An 18,950-nucleotide genomic window follows, 5' to 3' on the forward strand; every position below is an offset into this window, starting at 1 on the left:
GCCCTCCGAAAGTCCAAGGTCGCCGTTTTGCTGTCCCCTCTCCTGGTTCCACCAAGAATCGAGAACTCTACCATTTCATGGTCGCTATGACCAAGGCAGCCCCCAACTTCCACATCCCCCACCAGACCTTCCCTGTTTGTAAACAGCAGGTCTAGCAGGGCACCTCCCCTGGTAGGTTCTCTGACCAGCTGCAGAAGGAAGTTATCTTCCCTACACTCTAGAAACCTCCTAGACTGCTTATTCTGCGCTGAGTTGTATTCCCAGCATATATCAGGGAAGTTGAAGTCTCCCATGAGGACAAGGGCAGGCGATCGCGCAACTTCAGCCAGCTGTTTATAGAACGCCTCATCTGTCTCTTCATCCTGGTTAGGCGGTCTATAACAGACCCCCACCAGGATGTCTGCCTTGTCAGCCTTTCCCTTGATTCTAACCCACAGAGCTTCAACGTTGTCTTCCCCAGTTGCAAGTTTAATAACATCATAACTGTCTCTAACATAGAGAGCCACGCCACCACCCCTCCTTCCTTGCCTATCCTTTCTGAAGAGCTTGTAGCCATCCATCGCAGCACTCCAGTCATGGGAGCGATCCCACCATGTTTCCGTAATGGCAACTAGGTCATAGTTTGCCTGCCGCACAAAGGCTTCCAGCTCATCCTGTCTGTTGCTCATGCTGCGGGCATTGGCATAGACGCACTTCAGCGGAGCCCCTTGCCTCACCCCTAATCCCAATGCCCGCCTAGGCACACCTCTTGCAGGGCTGGTTTTATCCCCTTCCCCCTTCCTCTCTAGTTTAAAGCCCTCTCTATAAGCCCTGCCAGCTCCTGGGCAAGGATGTGTTTCCCCCTTTGAGAAAGGCCGGACCCATCAGCAGACCTCAGGCCTGGTGCCGAGTGAACTGCCCCGTGATCAAAGAACCCAAAATTCTTGCGTTCGCACTAGCCTCTCAGCCACGTGTTTAGGAGATGGGTTTTCCTGCCCCTTTCAGTGTCCTTCTCTGTCAGTGAAGGGATGGAAGAAAATACCACCTGTGGAAGAAAATACCACCTGTAATAAATAATAAATAATAAACATGAAAATTCATGAATATTCCTTCTTTCCTCCCATTTCCCCCTTGCAGTTGGCAAGAAAATATTGCAGTAGGTTATTACTTTTCATACGGACAATCATGAGTCACTTTTTCTTTTCACTGCTCAAAAGTATTGAAAAGTTGAGTCAGTTCTGAATTACAATTCTGTCCAGCCCATGGTGCTGAAGAAAAAAACCCCAAAACAATATTTTCTAATTTGCAGGAATTAGTAGTCTTCTATTAAATTTATTTGGCTATTTGGAGTGGACCGAGTCTACATTAGAAAAGGGTGTGGACAAGTGCAATCTGTTTTTCTTGTTGCTTCTAAAATTAGGCGGCTTTGGTACAGTAGAAAAGTTACAGAATATAATTAATAACCATCTAAATACTGAAGGGAGGGGAAAAAAAAGAATGAGTAAGAGGATATCAAGTCTATATTTTACAGTCTATAGTATGGAGAAAATGGAAAGTCTGAATCTGAGTATGTCTGGCATTTCCCAAAAATGCAGAAAGGGATATATCTAAAATTCTCCTTTGAGCCATGATTTTAATGAAAGAGAATCTTAAACGGGGTAAGGATTTTTGCACTGATACCATTATGAAGCTAAAATGGGACAAAACAATAATGTATGGTATGTGTTTGCTTCAGTGCAGAATAATTGTCTCTATGTCGTTCTCCTGAAGATTTCAGTTCTAAAATAAATATGGCATTGGCCATCTCTCCTAAACATGCTCCTTTAAAAAGAACAGAAATACCTGAAACTGTGCCAACATCCATATTATACTTGCAAACATAAAGAAGGAGTTGGGAAGAGGGTGTAATTTGTAACAGCCACCATTTGCTCCTCATTGCAGAGGCCTTTCTATGGTTTTCTTGAGCTGGTCACACATATCTGACAGCTGATAATTTTCAGTACTTTTTGGAGAGCTTTCCTTCTCTTGCTTTTAAGGGTTCTTTTAGTGAACAGTTCTGGTAATGCATTTAGAAACATTCACGACTTGAAAATTTCGAAAGTACTTTTCCCTCGTACTCAGAAGTGTTGAGAATTTTTGAGTGTAATAATAAATCCAGATTTACCATTTGAATGTTACTGCCATATGCTGCTAATTTGTTGATACATGCAGACCTCAAAAAGTCTTTTGACTGAGATGTAGCTTGCTCTTTCTGTCTCAAAGTATTATTTTACATTAGCCTGTTCCCTGAATTTATTGCTATTTCTCAGATTTTGAGACTTGTGACAAAATGAGGTTGGATTGTCAGAAAAGCACATAGAAAATAATAAAACAGAAAAGGAAATGAAATCAGAGCTTTAGGCAACAGGCAAGAAATTGTTGAATAAGCTGACTTTAATTGAAACTTGAAATAAATGGAAAGTTAAAGGCTTATATAGGTGATCTTATGGTGCATGGTATAGCCAAATCAATGGCTTGACAAGGCAAGTCTACACCAGAGGAAATATTGATCTAAATTATTAAATTTTATCAGAACTAGAGGAGAATTTGTAGAGGTTTCTATACATGCAATTGAAGGTACAGCTACTTTAAGATGAATGTGAAACAGTGGTAAGAAACACTTATCCATTGCTGCCAAAAATGCTCTGGATTCTGGGTTTTAGTTTTTAGGTGGCATATTCAGGGAAGGACATAGTTAATCATGTAGTCACATAGCACACATACTGGAAAGGTAATTAATGTTAATCTGAAGGAATACATCTGTATTGTTACTAAATATTCAAGCAGAATGGCATTTTCAGTTAAATCACAGGGCAGTTTCAGATAGATACTAATGTTTTAACTTTTTGCATGTTAGGAGAAAATCATTGGCAATGCCCCTCAGGCTTATTTGGACTTTTATACACATCATCTTCCTTGTCTTTTCTTCAGGTATATTAACATTTTCATGGTTGTCCTTTGCAGCCATACAATACCATTGCTATTTCTATCTCATTAATATATTCATAGTATAAATATCTTTCTGTTTGTAATAGACAAGAAGTGAGGACTTCACAAAATACAATAAACTTTATTTTTCATTAAAATCTGTTTCCTTTGTTACAATGCACTGCAAACTTGAATATAAATCTTCTTTACTCCAAGGATTCACATGTACAGAAAGTTCTAAAAACATTGATAAGTTGTGATAGACTACTATTGGGTTTTACTTCATATATCTGGCTGGGGAGGGGATCACTGAAGCTGATTCCAAAACTTTGTTTAAAGTATGATGCCTTAATATTTTTTCTCTGTGAATCAGCTATTTCAGCCTGATTCAGTTTCCTAAGAAGCTTTGTTCCTCTCATGCTCCTGAGCAAGTGAGATACATCCTGGGGTATGTCTTCTGGCACAGAGTCTTACATGCAGATCAGAATAGTGAGAAAGCAGAAACATGGGAATATTTAACAGCAAAGGCATTTAGCAGTGATTTTATTAGGAAATTTAATGTTTCAAAATACATGTTTTTCTGTCAAATGCAGTAAGAAACATACCAACATCCATCGGAATTTCAGAATGTTCCCTGATTTACAGTTAATATGGTGGAATGTGTAGTGATATTTTTGTTGTCTGTTACTGAAGTTGGAGTCAGTTAATACTGAAATTCTTATATTGATGGCACTAACAGGTGTGGTTGAACACTTATCCAAGGTCATCTTCTGTAGCTTGTTAGAATTCTTGCTCTGTGCTTTCTTGCATGTACTGACTTTCCTTGACTTTATTCAGAGAACATAGACATTCTTTATGTACTCTTCTTCTGTGCCCTTCTGAATCTTGGAAAAAAATTAAACTTGAAATTTGATACACACGACAATTTCTTTCTAATACAGATACTTACATTATTACAAATAATGAGTCAGAACAATAAGCCTCCAGTGGTCTCCTAATCAGGCCTCAGTCTAAACTCCGAGTAATATTTAGTTCCAATGCATTTCATCACAGAAAGCTAGGTACTATTTCTTGAATAGCTTGAAATAGCTTGAATAACTTGCTGTTTTTCAAATGATAAGAGAAGCACTGAAGTAACATAGAGTTCTGTTTGTTTTAAAATCTCAGTAGTCCTGGTGAATTCTAGTTATTCTGATCTCAATCTAGTCATAGGTGCTTATTCAGACTTTGCATTCAATTACGTGGAAGTGTTTTGTGCTCTCGCAGATGAGTCCATTAAATTATGCACATGTCCATTAAATCATGAATGGGATGTTAGAAAAATTCTTAATTTCACAGGGCCTTGTCATCCCATTTTTTTGAATACTATGTTGTATTTGGAAACTGCTCTTCCTTTTTTAATCTCATTAAATATATCTGTCTACATCTGACTTCTCTGTGGGGTTGTATTCTTTTTTTACTCCCTATGTTTCTTTACCTTCTTTTCAGGTTTATTTTGAGAACTGTAATCGGTTTTCACATACTCTTTTCTCCCAAACATATCCAATGTTATATGTGCAGAAATACTCATTGGCAAGATGAATCAGACAATGTTCATGGAGAGTAAGAGATAGTAACTGCATGGAAAAAAAAAAGGAAAAAGCATAAAAGCTTACTTGCCAGACTGTTGTCTTTAGCTTAGGAAAGTAAAACAGCACTTTCTTTATCCTATGCTTTTTTCCTTCAGCTAGTAGTTGCAATTTTCTCAGTCAGGATTATTTGTTAACTAGCCCTAAAAGTGCAATTCAGTAACATCCAAAGAGACTTCCTCCATCATAATTTTCCTGCAAGAAATTGGAAAGGATTTTGCTAGCTGTGTGTTGTGCACAATTATTTTCATAGTTCTTGATAGTGAATATCACTGTCTTAGAGAATTCCCTTCTGCGATTAAAATTTTGAGAATCATATGTTAATTTTTTACTGAATGCTTGGATAATAAATTTCCTTATTTTTGCCTCCTCAGAGCTGCATATGGCTTTAGCCAGGAATATTTTTAATCCCCTATGGTTCTTGCTTGGAGTGACTGCAGTATATTCCTGGGATGAGATTTCAGGGAGATACTGAAAGTTTCTAGTGTGTTTCAGTCATTAAAAAAACATGTTTAGGAGAATCTTTTGTTTTCTATTTTGTCCCTAGTATTCTGCAATTTGATGTTTTTTTTTTCTTCTTCTTCTTATTATTATTATTTCTAAATTATTATGTTTTTCCTTGGTTGTATTAAATCTTCTGATTCTTCAGTCTGTAGAAGGCTGTGTATAAATGGCTTGTGCTTCCTAAGGAGTGCACTGTGTGCTGGGCAAGAAACATTGCCTACCCCTTTTATGAAATGATTGTGCACAAAGGGAAACAGCATTTCTTCATGATATTTAGAGCTGTTAACTCTTGTGACTCATTTGCAGATGTAGACCATGTGCTATTCTTTACCATGGCATTCCCAGGGGAATGTATTACATCACCTCCCTTGTTTTCACTTAGAGGCTTTTCCTGTATTTTGCTAGGCACAGCTCAGAAGCTGTGATCATCAGTAGATTTATCGATAGAATTCCAGTATAAATGGGCTTGGCTTTTAAACATTTACTCATTTAAAATATTTTTCAGACTCAATTATATAAAATGTACACTAACCACATCTTGATTACTAGTGTATTCACTTGTAATTAATTTCTTTCTTTATTTAAAGAGTAGAAAGACATTCTGTGCTTACATTATTTCTGCTATAATGCACGTCTCCTTTTGTCCTAATGCAGAAATGAAAAATACTTTCCTCTAAATTTTCATTCAGAAGATAAATACTTACAGCCCTTTATCAAACAAATGAACAAATCACACATTAAAAGAAACAAAAATACAAACATGTAAAGTCTTAATTTTCTTCATCTGGGTTTTCTTTTGTCATGGTACAACAAAAGTTTACTGCAATCTGTAACACTCATTGAATTGCTCTCCCACAATTAGATTTTCAAGTTAATTTTATCTATTTAATATCTTTAATATTGATATTTTAATGTTATATAAAATATTATTATACATGTCAGAACCGGACTTAACTTCACCATCATCATATTTTCCTCTACTTAAACTGTACTGTACTTACATTTCCATAAAATACTAGAGATCAGTACTTGCAACCCCCTTGTAACCATCCAGCTTTCTTTATTGCTTGAGTCCTAGACAAAAAACTAGGCCTTCCTAGTATACTTACATAGATAGCGATATTTTTGCCTGTTCTCTATTATCTTTCCCATACTTGAGATTCAACACAATAGACAATTCTAATCTCATATTTGAATTATTCACCTTGAGAATGTGGCCCGGTATTTCTGAACTCAGTAAGCTCCAAATGACTGGGCAAGAGAAAAGCACCTTGAGAGTCATCTGAACCCAGGTTAATCATCTGAGGCTAAGTAGACATTTCTTGTAAAAGATTTGCCTCAAATTGGTCTAATGAACTGTATCCTAAAACTATCTATTTTCATCCAGTGACTATTAAAAGAGCTTAGACTAGATTAGATGTTGAAATATCCAACATAGATTCTTAATTTAGATAAGATAAATTCATGCATGGTTTGCCCTTTACTTCCTCTCTGCTACATGCTGCTGCTACATTTTTCAAATGTCTAAAAAGATTAAACTTACTTTTGAACCCGTCAACTTTTTTTAACAAACTCTTTGTATCATTGAGAAATGCCATTCTACTGCTTAGTGTGTGAGAAGACCTCAACAACTGTCTCTCACTTTTGTTCAGTTGTGATCCTTCAAGCTTTGCCATTTTGGCTAGGAGAGTGTGGCATTCTTTTCTCTAGACTGTTAATTTATTTTTAGGAAATATGTTATTTATGAATATTTCTTTTGTGTAATACTCTATTTCATTAGACCATGGAAAATATGAGAAAGCCAGATGGAGTTTCAGACTGCTGCATTTACCAAACAGTGTATCTGCAATGACTTTTTGGACCTAAGAAGAAGCTGAGGAGGAAACGGCTTTAGCAGAAAGAACGTTAATGCTGGCACTAGATATATGTCTCAGTTTCAGCTCATATTAAAGAGCATGATCTGTATACTGATATTACCAGCAGTTCCATCAGTTCATTTCATTTCTTTTCACTCCACATTTCAGTAAAAGGGGATTTATAAAAGGGGGCAGAAATGAATATCTGGAAATGCTTATTTTGGATAGTATGCATGAATATCCATAGACCAAACTGATGGCAGACCTTATTTCAAAATACATCAAACATTTCCAATTCTTCACACTCAGAAGACAGCAACAGATACTGTTTGTTTTAGTTGGCTTCTGTTCTTTCTGAAACTAGCTGTCTGCTTCTACAGCACTTTGACAGTCAGTGGAGAAGATGAGAGTGGGAATGAGCCATAAATATATCTGTTATTACAAAATGTGAGATAAGATGCATCATCTGTGTTACCACAGAAATAGACCTAGTTTCTGAGACAAAATGTCGTGGGCTGATGGTGAGGCTGATCCTATAAACAGTAGGCCTTGCACTAAGAGGCCTACCTTGTGCACAGAACTATTTCTGCCTCTTTTTTTCCTGTTGTTAGGACAGACATAATCAACTGCTGAGATGTGAGCACCAAAAGAATATCAGCAGACTTGGTTAATAATTTCCAGTCCATCACAGGGACATTGTTGATGTGACTTGTTTATGTAGGAAGGGACTCAGCATATTTGGTTCCAGTAAAGATCATGGCTGTGTCAGCACTGGAGATGGGGAAGTCAGGGTCAAAGATATTTTGGTGAATGTCCACAGAAGAGTAATTTATGGAAATAAATAGATACAATAGATACAAGTTTAGCAGAGCTGAGAAGAAGAGGACACAATAAGTGATGAAGATTTATAGTTACAGAAAACAAAAATCAAAGCAAAATATCAGAACTATTAATAGAGAAACAAGATGTACTGATAATATGGAATAAGATTTTCAGTTTTATAAACAGTGCATCTGCTGATATGTTAAAATTCTGTACTGTGCACTGTGTAGTGGACTCAAGACACAATTTGTTATCAAACTGTGAGTTGAAAAAAATACAAGAAAAATGTCTCTAATTTCTAGAAAAAAATTCACTGAGACCAGAATTGTTTTTAGGGTACTATGTAGGTTACTGTGCATGCTATTCTAGCCTTTTTAGACGATATTCTGTAACTGCTGTTTGACCATCGTCTGTAATTTATTATAAACACTCACTGCATAACATTCTTTCAGCATTTTTGCCTTATACTTTTTTTCCCTTACATTTTTAAGAGCAATAAGATAATAAGGTTTGTTGCAATAATCTATTTCTGTTGCTTGTTCCCCTTCTCAGTCAGGCATATACTAAAATATGGAGGACATTGTTAAATGTTTTGTGATGTGTGACAGGACATGCAGATTGAGATTTTAGTTGTTTAGGTGCTGGAGCTCGTGAAGAAGAAATGATAGTCATTAGCTGTTTGGGGGCTATTTATGGTCAGTTGTTTTGAGAGCTTAATTGTTAGTCTGAGCTTTTCCTGAGATTCAGTAAAATCATTTATAGAAGGTAGATGTCAGGGATTTAGGAAATTTCTTTTCATGTCTTCTGATAATTACATGTGTTAAATGTAAGACTTACTAGACTTCTTTTCTTTCTGATTATTATCTCTATTTTAAAATATTAACTATTATATGCAGTGTAATCTGCTAAAGTCCTAAACAATGACAGATTCTTCAGGACTATTGTTTTCTCAATAAGCAAATAAGATTAAGATTTTCAAGAAATGCCACTGGCATGCAGACAATCATTTGTTTTCAGTTTTACTGTACAAAAGAGTTATGCATCCTTAAATTGAGTCTGATGAAACATTGCTCTGCAGCCATGGTTCTGAGCGTCTTCCAAATTCCAGCTCAAATTATAGGCATTTGTGGAGTTGGCATCATCCCTACCCCTCCAGACAGATGTTAACATTAAGAGAGTTCTCTGAGACTGTTAAACATAATGCAGTATGTTTGTCTTGGTGTTTTTATTTTTGTGCATCCTAAAATGCACAATGAATTAGGCCTCTCTGATCTCTTTACCAACTCTGCTAGATGCAATTGTGGCAGCATGTCATCTTGATGTGGTGCTAGCCTGAATTAGTGCATCGGTACCTATCCTTGGATATTGTGGTGAAGCTGTCCATGTTACAAAATCATTTGAGACCTCTTAAGAGAATGAGTCAGAAGGCAGTATTAGATGGGGAGTAATACATTATTTCTAAGGAAGTTAAAAAAAAAATGTAGAGAAAGGAGCAAGCTGTCTTCTGAGCTCTTTTAATAGAAAGCTGCATTTCTAGGCCGACCAGAATTGTCCAGTGTTGAGTTTTCTATAGATATTCCCAACTAGTGACTCCTTCTAGGGCTTCCCAAGCTTGGGTCTTCCTTCAGCCACTCTTGACTTTATCCTGTTACATGAAAGATGATGTTTGCCTGTTTTTTCACCTATTTCATTTATAAAGCTCTTTAGAAAGGTCATTGTCAAGCCGAGGAACTGAAAGGTTTTTTAGATGAGTAATAAACCAAGAAAATGCATTGAAATGTTACATGCAACTGTCCATCTTTGTAGTTCCCTTTTGGATGCTCTCTGATTGTTTCATATGTCCTTATACTGTGGCACCCAAAACTGCTAATGCAAGTTACTGTGCTAGTCTGCAGACTTATTTGTCTCTCCTTCGCTTTCCATTTCAATAAAAAGTCAAAGAACTTACATTAGAACGTTAAAAAAGAATCAATACCAAAAAATGAGCAGGAGTAAAATCTCAGTTTTCTAAAATGTTGCTAAATACATCATTGTTTCAAAACAAACTATTTCTAACACATTATTTATAGATTTTCAGAATATAAACACTGTTAGTTCAACTGATTGAACTAGAGAACACACAAAAGTTAAAATTAATTTGTAAATGACATCATTAAATTGTAATATTTGTATCCTTTCCTTTCTAGGTAGTATTAATTTTTAGGGACCATGTTCTTCGGTTGAAATAGTTTTACCTCTGTGTTTACACTATTCTATGTATTCTAGCAACAAAATCAAAATTAGAATTATGTATCTATTCCAAACACTGCAGGAAAACTTGGCAAGAGCTGGATGCCAGGTACCTTCTAAAGTCATTTTCTCTGTCACATGCTCTTCTATTTCTATACAAATATTTCAATTTTGCAATCAAGAACTATTTCTGGAATGACTTTTTCATTCCCATTTTGAATTTGCCTAGTTATTTCAAATGACTTCAGGAAAATCTGATGTACCAAGGATAATTTTACTTCTCTGGGAGATAAATTCACAGGAAATGCAAATGAACTTTTTTTAGCAATGTGAAATCTTAAGATCTTAAGATGAGTTTGGAAACCCTATGGGAGCTGCATCATACTTCCCACGGAGCATGCACACTGGAAAGCAGAACCAGCGAGTGGCAGAAGCATCCCTCCCCGCTGTGCAACTCTGTTAAGAGCATTACAGGGGAACTCAGGGACAACAAGCAAAATAGTATTGCCCCAGCTTTCCCAGCTGGCAGATGTCTGCTGCTCTGCGTCCTCTGTGAGCACACAGCACACTCCTCGATTCAATACAGCTTAAGGCAAATTGTTTTTGCTCTAACGGGCAAATTGATTTGCTCTTTTAACACACTACCACAAGATTTCTGTTAAACAATCAATGAGTGTTCTCATTTTGCAAAATAATGCTCAAAATGAAAGGAAGGAAGAAAGAAATGAAGAAATAAAGGAAGAAAGGAGGAAAGAAAGAAAGGAAGAAAGAAAGAAAGGAAGGAAGGAAGGAAGGAAGAAAAAAGATACATCTTTTCCCCCTTTAATTTTTAAATTCTGAAAATGTTTCAAAAACTTCACAGCCAGACTGAGTCATAACTGATTGTGCCAAGAATCTAGTATACACTGGGTTGTAATTCTGTAAAAGTTCAAGAGAAATATGTGTTCAAATTTATGCTGTTTAAAGAAAATGCTAATTGAGCCAAAGGTCTGCCTTGAGATACAGGATCTTATCCTCCTTATGCCACTTTTATATCTTTAATATATGTAAGCATTTTAAATCTATAGCCAATACTAAAACTCAGACCTCTAAAACAAGTCTACCTATAAGATAACTGTATAAATGTATTTACCTATTCACGTGGAATATTTAAGACAGGGAGAACTCAGTGTTTCTGGGGCACGTTTAAACTTCCAGCCTGGGAAGTCTCACAAGCCCAGACAATTAATTCAGCGACACATCGCTGATGAAAAGCTTGGCCAGCTATATACCAAGAGCCTGAAATTCCTTTACAGCTCAGTGCCTTCTACTCTACAAACGTTACAGTTCGACAAGAAATAGCCCCAAAGTTCCTTTATAGTCCTGTTTGGAACAATGTATGAAGAAACTCAGGGCGAAGACAAAAGAACTAAACATTCTACAAGTGAAAAGAACAGTAGTTATTTCTAAGCTGTGAGTGGCAATCCATTGTGGAGCTTCTCTGTTTCCAAAAGGCACTGAAGAATGAATAAGCTGCTTAAGCACATTATCCTGTTATTCAGGTCAACACCATGCAAACTGGGTCCCCGATTGTTGTTTTTTTTTTAGTGTTCACACATCTTGAGAGATTAACATTTACTATCGGCTATTTCATGGCTTTCAAAACAGATCACTGGAGAGAAAGTTCTATACTACAATCGAATGTGTCAAGTTGACATGATGATTAGGTACTTTTCCTCAATGAGTTTAGTTCCTTTTGTTCCCCAGCTTGTTGTCAAAGCTTAAACTTTGTTTTGTTCTTTTGGAAATCTAATCTCCTTTGAAACATAAGTCTGCTTTTCCTGGTTGGTGGGTTTGTTACACATATTAAATGATACTGGAAAAGTTGACACGAGTTTATTTTTAGGCACACTTGATTTTAAGGCTAAAAAGACTCCTAAAATGTTGAGGTTTAGCAACATGACACAATTCAAGCTTTAAACGAAATACGAGTTTACAAGGAGAAAGGGCTTAATTGAGGTTCTGGTACTAGAAAGATCATATAGATCTACTTAAAATTAGCTATGTAAAATAACAAAGAGTCCTTTGAAGCACCACCTGAGCATGTTAAAACTGTAATGACTTTTGAGGTTTTAAGAAAAAGGCAAGTCATTTATATCATCTTATTTGTGCACACTTATAGTAAAGAGATCAGCAAACCACCAAAGTTCAGGCAAGGCTTGAGCTGTGCGCCTGGCTCTAATTTAGCTACAAAAGCCAAAGCAGTGAGAAACAGAAAATTGCACATGCATATACTTCATCAGTAGAGAATAAACATGCGGAAATATCATCTATTCTCAAACTTGGCACCAGGAAATTTCTTCGGAACATACATAATTTAGTGCACAGTTTCATGGAAAACTGGAGGTTAAGAACCCAGAGCTGCAAGATGCTGAGCCGCTCCACTCACAAAGATGTCAGCAGAGAGTTCAGACCTCTCAGTGCTACCTAAAAAGCAGTTGGTATACAGTAATTCTTCAGAAATTCCCCCAGTGCCACTAAAAATATCAAAACCTTCCATTTCTACAATGAGAAATGATATTCATTGTAGCCACAGTTATAAAACTAAAGGGAAATGACAGCTGTAGAGAACACCAGAAGCTTTGGGACAAAGATGTGCCACCTCCCAGAAATGAAAAACATTTTGCAGTATGATTGGTCTAATGAGGCATACAACCACCAAGAAAAACGTAGGACTGTTGATGCCTTTTCAAGTGTTAATATTTTTATATGTTTAAACAGCCCAAATTCTTCCTGTAAACTTCTTCTTGTCTCAGTTTTCTCAGATTGGGGAAGGGCTGGTGAACACAGTGTAGTTTCTGTTCTCCGGAGAAGTCGGACATTTCAAACAACTTTTTTGTTTCCACAGAACTGAAATTTCACTCTGTGTGAAACCTTTTCCAATAAAAGAGTTCATCAGTAAAAAATAACATTGAAGCTTTGGACATACCAACAGCTTCCATCAAAATTAATTGCGCAGTGATCAAACTGTGTTCATTTAAATTTGCACTAACATGCTGAATCATGATTTTCTGCCCTGTAAGAACTGCTTACAGCTGCAAAGTGTTTTTAAAGCATTAGGAAGAATGTATAAAATTTCAATTTATATTAGACTATGATGCCTATTTTCTTTGAACAAGCTTATTTTGAAATCCAGAACACAGAATTTAAACATGTGTATTAGATTCTTTGTTTGCAAATGCTGACTGAATTTTGGATGTGCGAAATCCTGCAACTAACACTGACATTAATTGGGTTTGAGGGTGTAGAATACTTTGCAAAAAGAAATTTCATCATCAGGTAACATTTTTCTTTGTACTGTACTGCTTCCTTTACATACCTACCAGTAAGAGATCAGGGCCCTGCCTACCCAAAGATGAGAACATTGTCAACACATTTATAAAATGCAAGGAACTTCTTGCAAAGAAAAAAATGAGCTTTACCCTCTGTCTCTCCACAAAAGAAAGAGACCTCATCTTTGGGATGAGCTAACACAAGTGCTAGCATCAGCTCTCCCTTTATCTGGACATGCCCAACAGATGGGTACTGGCTATACTACCACTGAATGATAATAAACATTTTCTCATCTGTAACCCTAAAAACATCACTAAAATCTGCCCACATGTGAGAGTCCAGAATTTAAAAGATGATACATTCATGGTGTTCCTATGACATCAGTCTTAAATACAATTGTTAAAAGAAAAGTTTCTGTGGAAAAACATTAGTAGCAAAGAATGTTCTATGCATTTGATACAGTTTGAAATAACAATTCTATTGTTTTGCAGAGCCAAGTTAGAATTTTTCAGTTAATTTGCCTTAAAAAAAAGCCTTCACTCTTCAGTCCAGTTTGCTCTTTTCATTCATGAGGTTGTTCATCTGCCAGTTTGATCTTTGCATCCTTTGCTTGTCTTTTGCTCAGGAAGCCTATTAATTTCTTAACCTGAAGAGGAATTAACAGCCGTAGCTTTGGCTTGCACAAACACTTAAACCCATTGCTCACATTCTAGACTTGGCTCCCACGTGCACAGACAGCTTTGCCCGGCTGAAGAACTGTCAGTGCCAGTGAACTTTAATTAAAAAACAACAACACTGTAATGGCTGGAAAGAATGCTTCATGAAGGAATCTTGTAACACACTACAAAATTACCACAGTTTGTCCCGGAGCAAGAGGCTGCACAAAACCAGACTGTGCCAAGGACATTCTGTGGCGGCTTCCGGCATATATCCGTGGCAACAAATAAAGAGCCCAGTGTGCAAGGGCTGTGGGCAGCTGGGCATGATGTGTGCCGAGCAGGCTCCATCCCTTCTGCCCTTGTGCAGTACAGCCTGCCTGCTTCTGTCCTTGCAAAGCAATACATAGCACCGGACGAGCAGTCCCAGGATGCCATACTCACTTCCTTGCATACGTGTGCAGAGCTAACACCTATTCAGCCCCAGAAGACTAAAATTTATGAACATGTATATGACTGGCTGAAGAGCAGCCCCACAGAAGGGGATCTTTACTGTGTGCAGTTTTGGAAGCTACAATATTAGAAGGACATAAAGCTATTAGTGTGTCCAAAGGACAGCTTCTAAGATGGGGAAGGATCTAGAGGACAAGATGTACAAGGAACAGATGAGGTCCCTTGGTGTGTTCAGCCCAGAGCAGAGGAGCTGAGTGGAAGCCTCGTGGCGGCTGCAGCTCCTCACAGGGAGTGGAGGGCAGCACTGAGCTCTGCTCTGGTGACAGTGACAGGGCCCGAGGGAACAATATGGAGCTGTGTCAGGGTAGGGGCAGGTGGGGGTTAGGGGAAGGGTCTGCAGCAGAGGGTGGTGGCATGGAACAGGCTGCCCACGGCAGCAGTCTTGGCACTGATCTGCTGGAGTTCAAGGAGTGTTTCAACAGTGCTGTCAGACATAGGGTTTGAATTTTGTGCTGTGCTGTGTGGAGCTGGGAGTTGGACTCAATGACCCTTGTGGGTCCCTTCCAGCTTGTGATATTCTGTGATTCTACTATCCCTTGATAATATCCTAATACTACCAAGGGTGGCTGTCTGTTTGTTGTTACTTATCAGTTTTCAACTGAGGCTTGTGACCCAAAGATTTTTTCAGTTGTACAACATTGAAGAACTGGAAAAAGAGTTTATGCACTTTTCTAAAGCACAGAAATTAGATTTCTGATCCCCAGCCTGAAGGAAGCTGAACAAGCTCTTCAGCCTTTTTACTTTTTGCTGCACATGGACAGCTCTCTCCTGCAATGAGAAGAGGTCTGTATTTTTCTTTATGATGTTTTCCTAATAGAAGTTGGTGTACAGTTTTCTTCAGTGGTGTTGGTTTTGGAAACTGCTTTCAGATGACAACAAAAATCAGTCAGCAGTCGTACCAATGGTTTCTGCAAGCTGTCTGAGCATGTGTGGAAGGAATAAACACTAGATACAAGAGATAAATTATTTTACTAATTTTCAGAGGTCTGTAAAAAATAATAGCAAATAATGTAGTTGTACGGGAGATCCTGAGAGAGCTAATGATGTTGTTGAATTGGGGAACTGCTGTAGCTGGAGTGAGTTGTCAAAAGGGATGGCAAAACACTTTCAGCACATTTATTAAGTTCGTAAGTTATAATGTGGAAACAAAACTGTCTAGTAGCGAAGACATGGAATTAAACAGGCTTGGTGTTTTTGTGGATCTAGAGTAGATTCTGGATCATAAATATCAAGGAAGAAAAATTGCAAGATTTAAGCATAGGAAGATTCAGAAATCGTATCCAACTGATGGACATAGCTAACTGAAATGGAGAATGCTGTAGTCTAAACTAATGTTTTAAAAAGTTGGAAGGAGAAGGTCAAGGACGTGTATATGTTTTGGCATACTGAATTTTAGAAAGCAACTCATTATCTGAATATCAGCTCGTCAACACAGCTGAAATGATGGACTAAGTGTTCCCTGAGAGAGATGTGTGAAACATGATGAGAAAGGAAGAGAAAATAGCTTTTTTTAATGTCAAGCCCCTGTCAGGATATAAAGGAAAAAGAGAAAAGAACTAAAAAAAGCTCTAAAAAGATATTTTTGAAACTTGACTTCCTAGGTTAAACTTTCACTTTTTCTCTTGGAAACAATATACCTCTTTTGATACTAGGATATCCATTTTCCTTGGTACAAAAGGCTGTTTCTTTAATCTCTTTGTTGCATTTCTTCAGTCTTCCTGTAGAGGTGGATAAATGGATATGTATTTCATATGCTTGGGTTAATCCTCAAACACTGTATTGTTGTCCTCCTTTTTAATATAGAATGTACTAGTGTAACTTGTTCCAGTAATAGTTCAAATACTTATTTTTTTTTTAACAGGCATTGCTGAAAGATCCTTTGTATATTGGGCTGAGACATAAGAGAATCAGAGGTCAAGCCTACGATGATCTTCTTGATGAATTCATGGAAGCTGTGACTTCAAGGTATGCGATATATTTGTGCTATTCATTGGTGAATTCCATTGTGAACTTCACCTTGGGAGAAATAAATATCCTTAGCTATGTAAGAAAGAAAGAGTGATGAGATCACAGTTACTAGGTTCCTGCCTTTATTTTAATTTTTGGAGCATTGGATTTTATAAGATAATCAACTGTCTTTAACTTGCCTTAAATACTGCAGTTTCATGAATTCACTGCATGAGTGGTAAAACTCATCTTGAGATGAGTGAACTAACTTTTCAAACCATTTTTTTGAGATTTAGATCTGACTTCATGTGTGAGGCATCAGCATCGTACGTGGAAAATAATGTTTTTTCAGCCTGCTTGCTGTCATGCCTATATCTCCCTTTTCCCCAGGTTTTAGGGTTGCACGCACTCTTAAATAACTCCTCCTCTATTAAAAACAAGAACAACAACGAAACAGAAAAAAGAAGACACTCTAGTCTCTGCCCCAGCCCAAACAAAAACAGGACCAAGTTTCTAATGTTTTGCTTTTAAATAACCCGTTATAGACTTATTCTAAATCAGCTCTTTCTCATTTCCTTTTCTACTATACAGATAGTAGTTAGATTTATTATTAGAATATGATACATAGAATAGTATGTCCTATGTCAAATGACACATTTGCTCACATTTTCCTTTTTCATTAAAATATTTGGAGTTCTCACCCTGCGTTCAGTGTGTAAACCTTAAATAGTCTACGTAGCAGAATCCTTAGCAGAACATGCTCCCTACATCTGCAGCAAACTGTAAAGCCAGGACTGAGCTGTGGGACCAGGAAATACTTTCCAGCTCCTCAATCTCAACTTGTGTCACATACATGTTTCTACTCCATGTTGTGACCTCACCTGGATGTGCACAAACTTTGTTCTTCCTGCCCTGGATCCTGTGTAAAAGAAACTTGGGCAAGAGAGTAGTCTTAATTCCCATACTCGAAGCACAAGTTCCTCTACATATTACTATACTTTTACCCATCACCCCCACTTGGCTGACAGTCCCTCGTTCTTAATCTTCCTACAGTTGCTAGTTTGGCTCTGCCCTGTAATGCGTTTGCTCCTCTTTTGGGTATTCTCTTTCAGATAAAATTGGTGCATTTCTACCTCCATAATAGAAGATTTGGAACATTAGAAATTGCTCTATGGACCAAGTTTTGCAAATTTCTGATTTAATGCATTCCCTGACTCATCCATTCTTTAAAATGAACCATAGCTAATTTTAAATCATTTTGATCATATACTGAAGGAAATCATCAAGGTCAAGCAAAATACTATTTCAGTAATGTTTGATGGTCTGGTTGATTTGTTCTTTTGTTCTTTTTACTCAAAAATCTTTAAAACTATAATTTTGAGTAATTTTTAGCAATTTATGTTAGCTTGACCTTCTGAAAGATTACTTTGTTTTCAGCTAAATCTGTCGTGGTCTACAACGGTATTCTTTATTTCATGTTTGAAGTGGAGCACTTAAAATTCAAAGGTTGTCAGTTGTTTTGGCTTTAGTATGACATCCAATTATGATACTCATTTGCTAAGATGAAGGGAGAAGTGATGTAGCTAAGACAAAGTCTATTCCATTTTTTCAATAATTTAATATACTTTAAATTAAAACGTGTATTCAGCTTGTTACGGGCAGACCTAGGGCTTGCAGTTGGTTCTAATGTCATGGGTCAGACTATTTAAGGTACAGGCTGTGATTTGCTTTACCGTGCATTATTTTCTCTCGCTGCCATTGCAGTGATTTAGTTAATTGTATACTTCGCTCATCCTCTCCTGGTGAAAGTTTCTCTTACATTTATTCTCTTTTCACTTCTGTTAGCCTTCTACAGGATGTTTCACAGAGGATTATTTGCTTTGAAGTCTTAGATTCATGTTTGGCCTGTTACATTTTAGGTTAGCCATATTTATTGGCAGTAATTGCCACAGTACTCCAAAAGAGATTTTCTTATTTGATATTGCCTGATCGATTCAAAGAATGGGAGAAGATCTGGGGAAATCTATTGTCATGTTTTCAGTACTATGGAGTATTCATCTCCAAGGTATACATAGCCATGAAGCACAAGGCTCTCATGACTTCTTATTAATCTGAATTTGAAGGCAAACTTTAAAGGTGATGACAAATCTTTTAAGGAGCAAAGACTGAAAGATGGAAAACTATATTAAAGACTTTTTTTTAGATGTTTCTTACTCTCATCGTTCTCCAAAGAAGACATCTCTAGTAGAAGTTGGGGTGAGGTTTTAGCAGCTCTGCTGGGAACATGTGGAAGTAGGCAGCTGTACAGGACAGTACACTTTATATAGGCTTCTCATTGGCTTCCAAGAAAATCTTCCTAGTCAGGTGCATCATATTGACTGATTGTTAAATTTTGAAAATCTAGATTGTTATAAGCTGGTGCAGCATCATTTATAGTGTATCCTGTTGGAATGCTACTTTTATAGAGTAAATGTTATGGTACATAATAAAGTGCTTTATAAAAAAGCTTATCATATGAAGGTATAACTTCATCAACT

At 37.1% G+C, this 18,950-nt stretch overlaps 1 protein-coding gene across 2 annotated transcripts in view; it reads left to right on the forward strand.

Annotated features, from left to right (window-relative positions):
- Positions 1-18,950, forward strand: part of ME1 (malic enzyme 1) — a 172,721-nt gene that overhangs the window by 81,418 nt on the left and 72,353 nt on the right. For both annotated transcript variants that reach the window (XM_021391605.1, XM_021391606.1), the window contains exon 6: positions 16,328-16,431. In XM_021391605.1, coding sequence (XP_021247280.1) covers positions 16,328-16,431 — 104 coding nt within the window. The remainder of the gene's footprint in view (positions 1-16,327; positions 16,432-18,950) is intronic.

This window comes from Numida meleagris, chromosome 3, assembly GCF_002078875.1.
Source record: "Numida meleagris isolate 19003 breed g44 Domestic line chromosome 3, NumMel1.0, whole genome shotgun sequence".
NCBI lineage: Eukaryota > Metazoa > Chordata > Aves > Galliformes > Numididae > Numida > Numida meleagris.